The sequence below is a fragment of the Akebia trifoliata genome, chromosome 9 (assembly GCF_017979445.1).
Source record: "Akebia trifoliata isolate Shusen 1 chromosome 9, ASM1797944v1, whole genome shotgun sequence".
Lineage (NCBI taxonomy): Eukaryota > Viridiplantae > Streptophyta > Magnoliopsida > Ranunculales > Lardizabalaceae > Akebia > Akebia trifoliata.
In genome coordinates, this window is record NC_141383.1 from 17,032,498 (window position 1) to 17,047,239 (window position 14,742).

The 14,742-nt window shown below is 34.8% G+C and overlaps 2 protein-coding genes across 2 annotated transcripts; one reads left to right on the plus strand and one right to left on the minus strand.

Annotated features, from left to right (window-relative positions):
- The first annotated feature begins 1,386 nt into the window (after positions 1 to 1,386).
- LOC147394431 (homeobox Hox-B3-like protein) lies at positions 1,387 to 2,769 on the plus strand. The gene has a single exon (XM_086453830.1). The coding sequence runs from the start codon at positions 2,031 to 2,033 to the stop codon at positions 2,625 to 2,627; it is 597 nt and encodes a 198-aa protein (XP_086309956.1). The 5' UTR covers positions 1,387 to 2,030; the 3' UTR covers positions 2,628 to 2,769.
- Positions 2,770 to 3,429: 660 nt separating this feature from the next.
- TRM22 (DnaA initiator-associating protein) lies at positions 3,430 to 8,519 on the minus strand. Its single transcript, XM_086453825.1, has 5 exons — positions 7,747 to 8,519; positions 7,578 to 7,645; positions 5,614 to 7,479; positions 4,712 to 4,847; positions 3,430 to 4,532 (listed from the first exon to the last, which is right to left on the minus strand). Exons 1-5 carry the CDS (start codon positions 7,889 to 7,891, stop codon positions 3,829 to 3,831), a joined length of 2,919 nt encoding a protein of 972 aa, XP_086309951.1. The 5' UTR covers positions 7,892 to 8,519; the 3' UTR covers positions 3,430 to 3,828.
- Positions 8,520 to 14,742: the final 6,223 nt, after the last annotated feature.

Sequence of the window (14,742 nt, forward strand, 5' to 3'; positions counted from 1 at the left end):
AATTAAATTAAAAATTACGGAACACATTTTCAAAAATTATTGTTATAGTACCAATTTTTTAGTTTTTTTTATTAATTTTGGTAATGTGCGTCTAAGATGTGCTGATCGTAAATCATCGCATATGCCATTTGGAAACATTAGGGGGAAAACACACTTGAATCTTCTCATCATCTGATGAGAAGATGGATGCACACACAAAAATGGCTCATTGCACCCACTTAAGTGATTTTTTTCCCTTCCTCCTCTTCTTCCTTTCTTCCTAATTTTCTTCTTCTTCGTATTCATCTCTTTCTAATTTTATGAGAGGTTGAGTAAATGGAAATTAAAGTTTAGGATTTTTTTATATTTAAATTATCTTATTTTTTTATTTTTTTTCATTTAATCAATCATCAAGGAATAGGAAAAAAATCACTATTAAAACTTCAAAACGATGATTTTAAATTGACAGTTATGTTGGGTAGATTTAGACCGAACTTGTTTTAACACATTCGGTAGGTACCTACTGAATTTTACAAAACAGATTTGATAGGTACCTACTAAACATAACTATTTCATGTAAACGACTTTGACTCGATTGGAAGTGTTAGGGTAAGAAGAGTAAGTCAGATCAAAGTGTAAAACCCTCGTCAAAACCTTTCTAAGAGAGGAAGAAAAATGGTTCGGTACCTTTAGGTGTGTGAAATAAATAATTTAAGTTGAAGTACATTTAATAGGTGTGTGTAGATAGTTATTTTAAAACTCAGGTGGGTATCGCAAGAAAGTAGGTGAAAGTTGCAATTTTGGTGTGCAAGTAGAACCACCCTCTGATGATGGATTAGATGCTGATTCTAAGATACCCTCTTTAGTGGGCCATTAAGTGGAAATTGCATGGGCCCCAATTCTTGGGCCAGTTCATTTAATGTAGAATAGGCTTGGTTTGCATACCTTAAATCAGATCGGGTCCCTATTGGATTGGGACAATGTTGATCTTGATCTAAACCCAATCCGATAAGATATCGGGTGGGATTCTTTTCAGAACCCAAATACTCGATTCAATTTTAAAGTTATTGGATCAGAACATATTGAATTTCGGGTCTGATCCGATCCATTGCTAACCCTAAAGTTTACCATCTAGAACATATGGTACATTGTGCTTTCTGGATCCTCTGTGTCCACTTGCCTTGTACCTATTCATATGGCCCACCGACAAATAAACCAAAATCAGCCTACCAGAGAATCTCAACCCTAGATCACGACCAAGAAAAGGAGACAAATGATGACACGCATCTGACGGTTGAAAGAGAATCCAAGAAAAGTTCAAACCTTTTCGATCCTACTTTTTGGACTTTTTGACATTTTTTTTTTTTTTTTTTTTTTTTTGAAATGGGACCCCACCGCAATTGGAACGTTGGAGGGAGAGGAAAAGTAAATTTTGGGGGTAATTTAAGCAAACTCCTTTACGATTTAGTGAATATTTGAGTTACCTCCCTATGATTTTAAATTGATGACATGCTCACTTGACTTCAGTCTTCTCTTTTAGAAAAAGGAAAAATAATCTAAATACCCTCATTTTCAAAATTAACCAAGACCCCCTTTTTACCCAAAACTAATTATCTTCAATCTCTTTGGGTAAAATATTTAATCTTCATCTTCAACATTAAAATTTTATCTACTTAACCTTCAAGTCACACTTACAAAACAAGGATTCTTGGAAAATAGAAGACAATGATGGATAATATTGGTTTGGAGAAGAAAAATGAAGGGTTTTTGGTTAAATGTTGAAAATGAGGGTATTTTAATCCTTTTCTATTAATCTATTAAGAAGACTTTAGTCAAAGGGGGACAAATCATCAGTTTTAAAACATAGGGTGGTGCCTCAAATACTCACCAAAATGTGATCTTTCTTCTCTGCCCTTTATTATTAGACCGTTGTAACTCAAATCTACTTTTAAACAACAACAAAATAAAGTACAAAGAAGCCAAACAAGAACAGAACGAAGACCTTCACAATAGAGAAACAGAGCTTAAACATCATTGAATTTCAAGCAACCATGGCTGACATTAATGGTTCTCTACGACCAACCCACGAGTCTTTCTTCTTTTCTATCGATCCCAATTCTTTGATCCTCTCTCAGAATTCAATCTCCAACCTTACATTCGAACGAGGACCCAGATACAAAGCTTATGCCCAATTGAGAGAATCAAAGCTGAGGATGAAACAGAACCAACAACAAGAAGAATCACCCGAAGAACCCAAATTCACATTAACACCAACGAAGAAACGAGTAACATTTCAGGAATCAGCACCTGTGATTGATCGTAACCGAATGTCTGTATTAGCTCAATCGGTCCCAGATTTTTCTGCTGTTATAAGGAAGGAAAATAGAAGGCCAGCATCAACATTGGAGATGACACCACCGAATTCGAAGAGTTCGAATGTGACGAGAATTGGAGGAAGTAAGTCGGCTAGTGGAGGAGGAGGAGAGAAGAAAGGGGGTTTGATGGTGAGGAAGAGCTATGCTAGTGTTGAAGATTTGAAGGGTTTGGCTTCTGGTGTTGCTTCAGCTATTAATGGTGAAGGAGGAGGGAAAGGAGTGAGGAGGAGTACTAGAGGGAGCCAGAAGACTGTTTTGGGTTACAGACAGTAGTATTCTGATGATGAGGATGATATTTTGATTCTTAATGTCATCTGATCTCATTATACCTATAAATAGATTCTTTCTTTGGGAATTTGAAGAATTTCTTTCTGTAAACTGTGTTTGATATAATGTTTCAATGAGAGTTGCTATCTGTTCTTTTCTCTATTTATTTTTTATTTTTATTTCTGTTTTTTTAAGTAATTTGATTCAGTGGTTGTCTTCTTCTGTTTGTTTGTTTTTGAAGTTTAGTCTCTCTCTCTCTCTCTCTAAGTAATTTGATTCAGTGTTTCGATGAAATCGTAGCCGTTGATTGGGTGCATGTGATATCAATCTACATTGACCTGAAGACACAAAAGATTACCGAAGCTATATCTATAGCTGATAGTGCCACATAAGTTTAGAGTAATTCTATTGCCACCCAACTTTTACTTATTACACCCAAATTCCTTAAATTATTTGTAAACCTTTCCACATCATAGTTTTTTCACAAGATGATGAAAAAGAAAAAGACACCACTATCGACAATAACCCATCAAAAAGAAGAAGTTGACATCAACTACGCTTGTAAAAGAAAATATCCAAACTTAAGATTCTTTCCCAACTTAAGAAAATAGAATAATGTTCTCATTTTATTAATTTTTTTTTTTTAAATTTAGTTGGAGTTTAAGAAGTAAAAGGAGGGGGTGTCAACAGTAGTTCTCTATTGTCATTAGCTTGGTGTTTAACAAAGCGGGCCCACAAGTTGACGGTCTAGATCGCTGGATTCTGCATTGATATAGAGAGAATAGATCATCAAATACTCTTTTAAAACTACAATTTATTTTAGTTTGTAATACTGAAAACAAACAGAAAAGAAAAATTGCAAATAGGTTTGGGTTTCTTAAAAACAGGTTGCACACACTAAAGAAATGAAAATAAAACATTCTCCTCTACAAAAAACCAATTGCCCATGTTGCTCAGTACCATCCACACTGAAGACCCACAAATTTGTACAGAAAGATCCATCTTGTCTTGGATATTTTAATTGGGAGGTACATCAAAGCAAGCAACCCAAGCTTATAATTTGGGAACAAAATTACAAAATGACCCCAAAATCTGCACTTCCAATGCCCCCTATAGAAATCAAATAAAGAGGCAAACTTTGACATGTAGCATAATTTCAACGAAAAAGCTCAAAATATCCAGCTGTGAGATTCAAGAGAAACCTGCCTTACATTGCCCAAAGGTCAACAACCATTTCATCAACCAAGACACCAAGTATGTCCAATTCAATTTCGGAACCTGACTCAAAGGCCTCAATCTCAAAATCCATCCATTTCCCCAAGGAATGACTCATCTCCCTCTCTATGATCTCGTCCGGAGTCTTACCAACCAAATTTGTCCACCTCATGATTTCCTCATAAACCTCCCTCGTCAAAAACTCCTCTTCGTTGACATGTAATAGCATTTTTGGCCATGTTGTACATCTAGATTTATGGTAGTAATGGTCGAATTTTGAGTCTAAAAATTCTATGACAGAATCGAATAGAAACCTCCTGAATTGATGCCCATCTTTGGCTTCCAAGAAACCCATACTACATTTAGCACTTTTTATCTCAAGCTTGTCAAGAAGAGGGCCTATTGGGAAATTTTTGACACCATTGGCATCACATAGACAAGTGTTTCCGAATATAATTCCAGCATTGATCATAACCTCCTTTGCGTGGTTTAGTTTGTTTCCTACTAGTCCAACGTCAGCAAGATCAATACCACATAAAATACTGGAAAAATTATTCAGGGAATGACTGGTCTTCTTATCACATCTAGCAGTCCCCACGTTTAAAGAAGTTGCTGAATCTGAAAGATCTGCATCAAGTTCTGATTGTTTTAGTTGATCAAAGGAGCGATTGAAAGAGTCGGAGTGCAGCTTATGTCCTGGTTTAAAAGCATAAAAGACCAAGTCAAAAAAATGAGACACCACAAATATATGGATATAGTTTTATAATTCAAATTGCATGAAAAAATAAAATTTGTAAGCAGAAGTGGATATCAAGTTGAGCAAGTTCTCTTAACATTTTACTTTCTAGTAAAATTTGGGACTGAGGTTTTCTTACCTGAGCTACCATCGAGACTCTCAGAAAAGCAACTTTCATTTGAGAATGAAGCATCAAGAACAGATCCTGGGCTAGGTTGATCACCATCACTCACAAGAGGAAACCCAAAGAGACCCCTGGCTGCTTTTGCTTCTGACTGCAGAGAATAAAATGAAAAAATTATATCACATGGATAACAAACCACAACCTAAAGCTTGTTCATCACTGTTCCAAGTGAACGAATTAGATTTGAACCCAAGGTCAAACAAGGCGTGCATTAAATTAATTTGGCTCAATAATCACCAATTCCATCAATTACATGCGACTAATAGGCAGTCCACATAAGAAATTTTAGATTTTTTTAAGAAAAATGAGTAATAAGCAGCCCACGATGTATTCATAACACATTTTGACATATCGGTGATCGTAAATTGAACATATCAATACCATGGCACATGTCTGGTACCTACCAGCTAGCACATTAGAATACCCATTAGTATTTTACTGTTCTAACCAGTGTTTAAAAATATTTAAATTATTGCCTTCTTTGTTTCTCACCAGTCCCCAGAAACAAAAGCTTAGGTGATAAAATTTGAAAATTAATTAATTAATATTTCTTGCCAACAAATATAGAATTAAAATATCAATTTGTTTAATAGTATTCAAATTTCTATATATCAACCATCGAACACTCCCCCAATTTCAAAAACATCAAAACTTTTGTATTAAGTTGAGACACTCTGGACCACACCACAGGTCTAGAAATAAATCAGATAATGCTCCCTCTTAACTGTGGATTGGGAAGCTAAATTATGCTCAAACCATAAATCATTTAAAATTTGATCAATGGGTATAGCAGAAATCTATAGTTGGAGAGGACAATTAGTATGCTACATACATGATAATACAAGAAAGGAACTGACCTGGAACTTTGTGCTCATATTGAACATCTGACTATGCAAGAATCCATTTTCTTGGTTAAGCCTAACTGAGGAGTTGTCTCCATCTTTCTGAGAAGAGGGCTTTATTGCAGTTAAGGCTAATATCAGTTCTTCAAGAATTGAAGCAGTAGATTTTCCTGGCAGACCATCCCCAATTTCTGACTCATCTCTGTCTCGACAAGTCAATTCCTTCAACTTCTCTTCCAAGAGGACCCCTAAGGCATCTCCTTTCAACGGCATTTCTAATTGGGAAGATGGGTTTCCACTGTTTGCATCCAGTGTCAATGTTTTCTGCTGAGAAACACTATTGTTCATGATAAGCCCATGTTGAGTCTTGGTCTTCTCCATCATTTCTTTAGGGAAGGAAGACTCAGTTTTATGCCTCATTGGGGAGCTAAACATGAAGGAAACAACATCGGCGTCCTTTCTAAGACCCTTTGCTTCAATGGAATGATCACTCTTGACATGATTCGGGTTCACAGAACAAGCATTACGCCCCACTACTTTTCCAATAACTACATCACCTCCAACATTCCTTTGCCTTCCCAAGGTGGATTGAACAAAACCTGCATTCTCGACCCGAGCATTACCATTTATTGACCGTCTTTTACGAATCGAGTCCCTCAGTCTTGATGATGAATCATCTCTCTTGTTCCAAGAATTCCTCTCTATGTCCATCTTATAATTATCCAATACCTTAGATGGCATCCTGGCCCTGGTGTGATTGATTGAGTTCCGGTTCGAAGCAACATAATCTTTGGACCCAATAACAGAACCAACAGTAAATGAGTCTCTTTTGCTTCGTAGATTACTTGATTTGGGCCTTGGGATTACTCTATCTTTAACCAAAGACATTTGATTCTGCTTCTGAATCCTCTGCTTGAAACCACTAGCAGAAGCCTGAGCTTCTCGGAATTGAGGATTCCTATCAGTGACGTTTTTACTTCTAGTCCGTGTATTAGCCTTCGCTTCAGAACCAAGTGAAAGTTCCTGACTTTTCAAAACACCTACATCTCTTTCTTGACCAAAAGACGATACAGGTTGTTTGAGTTCGCTTCGTCTTGATCCTTGAGAAGGAGAACTAACTAAACCCGATACAGAAGTTGCAAACCCTGGCAATTGTTCCTCAACAGTTGATCTAGAATCCACAACATCTAACCAATTACCGCAACTTTTGCATGACGACGTCCCCTTCAACGACTTTCCACCACTAATATTATAACTTGGTTGTTTAGACAGATCGGGTGTTATAATCACAGTTCCTTCTTTCATCAACTCATCCTTGGAAGCAACATGAAGAGAAGGCGAATATGTAAGCGTGCATTTAGCCCGGTTGGTTGCTTGCAAACCTGGTTCTAAAATCTTTGTCGCTGCTTCCATCAACCGAGTGGCATTTCTTCCATTTCTTGGGCTCTTGACAGGAGACGTAAGCTTCGGGTGATGCTTTCTTGAAAGTGACATAACGCTCTTGAATTGAAATGCTTCGGCCCCAAACCTAGTAACCGGTCGTCTCTCAAATAATCCCGTCTTCTGAAGCTTCTGAGGCCTAGATTCCAATTTCACATGTTTTTTCTCGAAGTGAAAATCCTCTTCATCTAAACCAAATTTTTCCGAAGTCCTAACACTCCGATTATTACTTGTAAATTTCTTTTCGTGGTCGTTGTTAAATTCAGAAAATGATGCTTTTTTAGGTTTGTTTTGACGGACAGTGGGCATGGATTCAAGACCCATTAGCCTTGCAACCAAACTCGGAGCTCGCATTTCATGGGATCGTTCAACCGAAGAATTAACATTATCAATTTCAGATTTCTTTGCATTAGGGAAACCCCCTCGGTTTTCATCAGCAATCTATGATTTATACAGAAAGAAATCAACAAAATCAAAATAAATTTAAATCAAAATCACCAAAAAGACAACTAAACTCATCAAAAACAAAACTTGCTTACCAGGAGAAGCTTAGCCATTGGTAACTTCTCGTCTCCCCCAAATTTCTTCGCAGCCCGTTTCGCTCGAGCTAAATCCATGAAATAAAAAATGGGAATGTTTTCAATTTAGTCCAAAATTAGATTAAAAAATGTAAAAAAGTTTAATGTTTCTTTTTTCTTAAATGCATACCTGGTGGAAGTAATTTCTTGGAGAAAAGCTTCTTCTTTGCGAGTCTTCGGTTCCAATCGAAGAGCTGAAAGAAGATACCCACACAACCACCAGACCTCTGTGGCCGCTTCTCTGTGATTGCTAAACTCGAAGATGTATCGTTCATTTCTTCGATTAATAGTGAAAATGTCGAAACCCTAAATAATGCTGCTGCTTCTTCGTCTTGTTCACAAGCTCGTCCTGCGAAAACCGAACTCTAAAAGAACTACCTTTGAAGATCTACAAAGTTTCGAAGAAACTTCCTTCCTTCGAATATCTCAAAAAAAAACTCCAAAAATGCCCTAAATCTCTGCATGAAGATCTTCTTCTTCGTCCAAACTTCTCCATCACAGAATCAAAAACACTAAAAAAACCCAACAAAACTAAAATCTCGTCACATTTTCCAGCGGAATCAAATAAAAGTTCTACGAAACCCTAATAATCCCTTGAAAATCGACGAAAAAGTAACCTTTAGAGCTGGAAAAACGAAGATTACAGCACAGTAACTGAAACTGCTCTCCATGAATACACGCAAAAGATATGAATAAAAAGTACCAAAAATCTCAAAAAAAATAAGATTTTTTTTTACTTTGGAGATCATTCCTTAATAAACCCTAGAAAAATTACAGCCCGAGGTTCTGCCATGGCAGAAAAAAGCCGAAGAAAGCAGAAGAGGTGCACAGGATAAGGGGATAGAAGTGCGCAGGTTAGGAGAGCTCAAACAAGATGTCAAGATCTCTTCCTATTAACGTGGTCAATGAAGGACGTGAGAATAAGAACAAAAGTTCCAAAAAGAAAAAAAAAAAAAATCAGATAAAAAAGAAAACGTCACTTCTTTCGAGTCTCACGTCTTGTCCACTTCTTTGCTTCACTGTCACGACGTGGAGCATATTTCGAAATAAACTTTTAATTGTGATTTAGAGATACCTCCTCAATGTTTTGGCGAATATTTGAGATACCCCCCTTTACCTTAATTTTTTTCCTATAAATTACTTTAAAATGACCTAAATGCCCTCATCTGTAACCTTAGGCCAAGATACGTTGCCCAAAATTTTGTTGACTTCAAGTCTCACTCTGCAATTCTAAGATAGTGAGATGAGATCTGAAACATCGTGTTCGTGATTTCATATCTATGAGAAAGAGAGAATCAAAATCAATTGGAAGAAAAATCTCAACCTCATCCACTCTAGGGTTTGATTTGGTTCCATGTATACCCAAAACGAACCCAAACTTAAACGTCAATTTCGATTCTGATTCTAGGAATAAGATCTTTGGATCCAGAACCTATTTAACAAATACCCGATACCCATTGGGTGCCTATTAAGATTTAAAAAATATAATTTAACTTAATTACTAAGAGTCATTTTGTTCATGGATTATCATGTTGGCAATCGAACACCACAACCCTCTAAATTTTTTCCAAAAACTCATATCCAAAATTTTTTTTTTTTTTAAACAATTTTTTTATTTAAACCAAGGTTTTGAAAATGGACAGCTACCGAACTTTCGCCTAACTTTTTTAAAAATTCAATGGTGAAAAATAACTTTTTTGGAATGTTTTCTTTCAAAGTTGGTAGAATTTTGTCCTCTACAACCTTGAATCATTGGATCATGCATTTTAATGTCATAAGAGCCCAAGAACCCTTAGTAAGAGCAAAATCCTTACTAACTTAGTAAGACAAGTCAGACTTTTCTATCTGTTTGAACTTTGACTGGCATATTTTAATCTTTAAACGAATTAAAGATAACCAATTAGCCTATGAGTACAATTCTATTCTTCTTTAAATTTGAAATTTGAGAATTAAGATTGTACCTATTTACCTATACCAATTAGCCTGTGAGTACAAGACTTGAAAATTAAGTTATTTGTTCGAGAAGATATTGAATATTGAAATATCTCTCCATAATTAGTAATTACTATTAATTAATTATACCACTAAATAATAAATATAAACATCCTCTTAAATAATTAAAAAAATAAAAAATACCTTATGTACCTATTTACCTTATGGGTACTCGAAGGGTACTTGATGGAGACTCGATTCTTAATGATCCCTTAAAATGACCACTCATAATCAGCATGAAAATTAATCAAGTCTTTCATAATGGATCCATAATCGATTAATCGATTTGGGGTACATCGGGTAATCGTTGACACCTTTAATCCACCCTTGACGGAGATAAAAATGAGTCTAATCTCAACTAAAGATTCGATTTAACTGGATTAGTGGATTAGTGTTGTTATCTATATAGAAATGGATATGAACAAAGAAAAAATAAATCAATTTGTCCTTTCAAAAGTTTGAAGAGTTTATAAAAAAAATGAACCCTAAAAAGTCTTTTTAAGTCATGGGACTTGTCATAATGTTAAATCTATTCGACATCGTATTCACTTTATTGTTCTCAATCTATATTACTTGGTTTGTTGATTTGAATTTGGGTTCATGCTCCGCCACTTTAAAAGAGTCCAATTCATAAAGGTGGGTAAAGATAATGTTGGATTAATGTAAGATTTATCCTAATGTTTGAATGGAAATGAAAATAAAAGTAAAAGTAAAGTAAAAGTGAAAATGAAAGAAAGAGTTAGATGGTTTGTTTGTAAGTTGTTGTGTAAAATTTTAGTCTCACATGGGATAGAAATAACTAAAGAGTGTAACTTTTATATATAAGTTCGTACATAAGGTAGTAAGTGTGAAAAAAGATATAGGTCAAGCCCATACACATGTGAGGACTCATGGGTTTTAAAATGGATTTTGACTCATTGGTCCAAAAAACCTTAGTGCATGTATACGCATGCGATACGCGCGTAAAGAGTACAAATCTTTATATTTAAATCTCACACTTTTGCTAAAACTTTATTGGACTGAGTTGAACTCAACGAATTACAACTTGTGATTCTTCTAAAAGACACAAGCGGTGTCAACTTGCTCATGATTGTTCTAAGAGATACAAATGGTGTCATAACTTTATAGACATGTGTGTCTATTCAAACAGTCACAACCCAATTACAATTTTGAACAATCTTTGTGATTACCCAACTCTATAGACATGGTGTGTCTGTTCAAACAATCACAACCCAAGCACACTTGTCAATAGTCTTGATGACTATCTAGAGAGACACTTCTAATTCTATAAATTCTCATTTGTCCTCTCTTTTGCATTATTCAATTTATTCGAATTTTTAATTATTGCATTGCACCTTTTATTCTTTTGAAAGTATTCGTAAGTCATTGAGAGTACAAACACAATACAAGTTCGATTGTACGTGTACACTTGGAGTGTTGCCTTGTACACGTGTGGAGCATTGTATCTTGGGAGATAGACGTCCAAAGACTACTAGCACATTGCAAGGGTGAAATATGTTTTAAGGCTATTGTATTCAATACAATCCTCGCTCTGTTCAAGTTAATAATTGAGTCCAATCGATAGTTATTTGTTATTCATTATTTTACTATTTTATTTATTTCTTGTTTATCCTTTTTATGCTAACAACATAGATATAACAATCTTAAAACATAATTTTATTTTTTGTTTCCGTGTGATATAATTTTCAAATATATATATATGAATCCTAAAGTGCATACTCCACAAAAGAAGCCTGAAAAGTTTGACGGCACAAACTTCAAAAGATGGCAACAAAAGATATTTTATTTAACAACATTGAACTTAATGAAAATTTTCCAAAAGGATCCTCATGTTCTCAAAGAGAACGAATCAGACACAACTATTGTTGTCGCAATGGACTGAATAACACATTATATAACATGTACAATCCAATTGTAAGTGCAAAAGAATTATGAAAATCATTGGACAAAAAATATAAGACAGAAGATACCAAAATTAAGAAATTTGTTGTCGGTAGATTCTTGACTTTAAAATGAATGATTTTAATTTTGTTATGAGTCAACTACAACAATTTTAAATCATCCTGCATGAGTACATGCAGAAAGAATGTCTTAAAGTGAATCCTTTCAAGTGGTCGTAATTATTGAAAAATTACTACCATTATGGAAAGATTTTAAGAATTACTTAAAATACAAACGTAAGGAGATGAAATTAGAGGATCTAGTTGTGAGATTGAAAATTGAAAAAGATAATCGTGAAAATGAGAAAAAAAAAATTATAAGTCAATCTATGATATCTAAAGCCAACATGGGGATGATAATTCATCAAAGACTAAGTGGAATAGGAAGAGAAAATATAACGAGAATCCCAAAGTCAAACAGAACAGAGAATCCAAAAGATTCAAAGGTAATTGTTATATGTGTAATAAACCTGAACATCGTGTCAAAGATTGTCGCAAGTTAATTTTCCTAATGCAATACCTCTTCCATTGTATTCTCTATGTTTTTTTTTTTTAAATGTTTTAACGTATTCCTTATCTAGTTTCGACTTTCTCCATTCATGTGAGGGATTGTTGGATTAATGTGGGACTTATCCTAATATTTGAATGGAAATAGAAGTAAAAATAAGAGTTAAGCGATTTATTTGTAATTTGTAGTGTAAAATTTTAGTCCCATAACGTATAGAAACAATTAAAGAGTGTATTTCTTATATAGAAACTTTCACATAATGTAGTAAGTGTAAGAAATATATGAGTTAAACCTACGCGCATGTGAGAACCCATGGATTCTAAAAGGGATATGGACCCATTGGTCCAAAAAACCTTAGTACGTGTGTGCGCATGCAGTAGGAGTGCAAGGTGTGTCTGTTCAAACAGTCACAACTCAAGTACATTTTTGACAGTCTTGGTGACTATCCCAACTTTACAGACATGTGTGTTTGTTCGAACAATCACAACCCAAGCACACTTGTCAATAGTCTTAGTGACTGTCCAGAGAAACACTTTTAATTCTATAAATTTTCATTGAATTGTTACATTGCACCTTCTATTTTTTCAAGATTATTTGTGAGTCATTGAGAGTATAAACACAGTACACATTTGATTATACATGTACACTTAGAGTGCTGACTTGTACACGTGTGGAGCGTTGTATCCTAGGAGACAGACATCCAGAGACTACTAACACATTGCAGGGGCAAAATCTTTTTTAAAGTTATTATATTCAATACAAACCTCACTTTGTTCAAATCAATAATTAAGTCCAATGGGTAGTTATTTGGTATTCATTATTTTATTATTTTATTTATTTTCTATTTATCTTTTTTATTCTAACAACATAGAAATAACAGATGATTTATCTCTTATTTTGTATAGGTTCGTTAGTTAAATTTGCTTTGTTCATTTAGGTTCCCTAAACTCAACAAACTTAACTATCCAAAATGATTGGATTTACAAATTGATTAGTAGGAGTTTACTAAGTATTGACACAATTTGTACGAATCGAGTTTTCAACCTCTCCTTAACATCTTGTTAGAAAATCCTTGTATTTTTATATGAAATTCCATTATCTTATATTCTCCAAAAATCCTATTTTAGTCGGGAGGTTGAGTATAAAAGTTAAAAAAGAAAAAATTATATCCTAAGAAGGTAAAGATGACAAATTTCAGGAGAAAAATCAAATGTCTTCTACCTAGAGTTTAAAGATTAGGGCATTTAAGTCATTTCATAATCCCTAACAGCAAACCGAGGTCTGGGCGCATATCATCAGTTTGGAAACACATGGATTATATAAAATATTTGCAAAAATGGAGAGTGGTATGTCCAAATCACCTAAATTTATATTCTGTTATGAGGCTGTATTTTAATGACACGTGACTCCCTACTCACCGACAAGTAGTTGACAACTCGAGATAGTTGTTCTGTCTTTCAACTCACGTTGAGGGTATTTTTGTCAAATTGTACGATTAGAGCATTTACTTGGTCAACTCATTTAAAGGCTGTCAATGGGTGGGCTTCGGCCGGGTTAACTTAGCCATAACCCAATCCTAAATGGTTTTCCTTAACGCCCTATTCTGCCTGAATTGGATAAACCCAAACTAAGCCGTGACGGGCCCAGATTGAGAGTTCTCAGCTTTATAAAATTGATTTTTTTTTTTTACATAGAAAAAAAATAAAAATCAACCATATTTTCATTTGAAAAAAAACCAACATCACAAATTATCTCCAAAGAATGAATTTTTAGACAAATTTATACACATTTTTTTAAGATCATCCAACAATTTTTGTCCAAATGAATGCCAAAATCGATGGTTAAAATAAATTTTGCTTAATATATATACTACTAAGCTCCAGCCTAGTCTGAATTTAATGGGCTGGAAAATATTGAACCCGAGCCTGTCTTTGCAGGCTCAATCAATTTCAAGGCCCTAAGCCTTTTTTTTTTGTTAAGGTCAGATTAGGAACCAAAGGGCCCACTTGACATCCCTACTCATGTGTACCTGTTAATTCAATAATTCATCAATAAAAGAGCTTAACAAATAGTTTGTGAACAGTTCTTGTACCAAGAAAAATAAATCAATAATTTGTCAACATCAATGCGTCTTACGGTATTCCTCACTTAATCGACCATCTTCTAGTTTCTATCATTCATCACTTCATCGATCATCCTTTCCAATAACCTTTGTTCATCAATTGTGATCCTCTCCCCCAATGATTAATGTTGGCATCTCTTTTTCCCAAATAAAGTAAAATTTTGGACCAGTCAATCTTTTTTTTTTTTTTTTTCTGATAACCGGGTATCCCTGTAGACAATGGATTGGGCCTGCATCTGGGCTTTGCCCAGTCTATAGACTATGATCTTATCCAAGGACTAGTCTTGGGGCATGTGTAACGCCAGCACATCATACACAAAAGGGAAGGGAAGGTGTGCTCTCATGGGTGGCACCTGAGGAGTTAGTGCTCATACTGGGTATCGAACTCACGGCCCATGTGGTTAAGGCCAGGTCCATCCGATACGCTAGTCTACATATGGATTGATGTAGTTGTGAAATTTGAGGTGCAATAGAATGATAAAATGGTATATATATGATTTTTGAGAAGTTATTGATATTTAGTTTGTACATTTCAATGTGATT

Excerpts from the sequence above, each read along its gene's own strand:
- LOC147394431 (XM_086453830.1), top strand. The coding sequence starts at position 2,031 with ATGGCTGACATTAATGGTTCTCTACGACCAACCCACGAGTCTTTCTTC.
- TRM22 (XM_086453825.1), bottom strand. The coding sequence starts at position 7,891 with ATGAACGATACATCTTCGAGTTTAGCAATCACAGAGAAGCGGCCACAG. Across the intron at positions 4,848-5,613 it reads ATATGAGCACAAAGTTCCAG|TCAGAAGCAAAAGCAGCCAG; the intron begins GTCAGTTCCTTT and ends TATTCTCTGCAG. Across the intron at positions 4,533-4,711 it reads GAGTCTCGATGGTAGCTCAG|GACATAAGCTGCACTCCGAC; the intron begins GTAAGAAAACCT and ends CTTTTAAACCAG.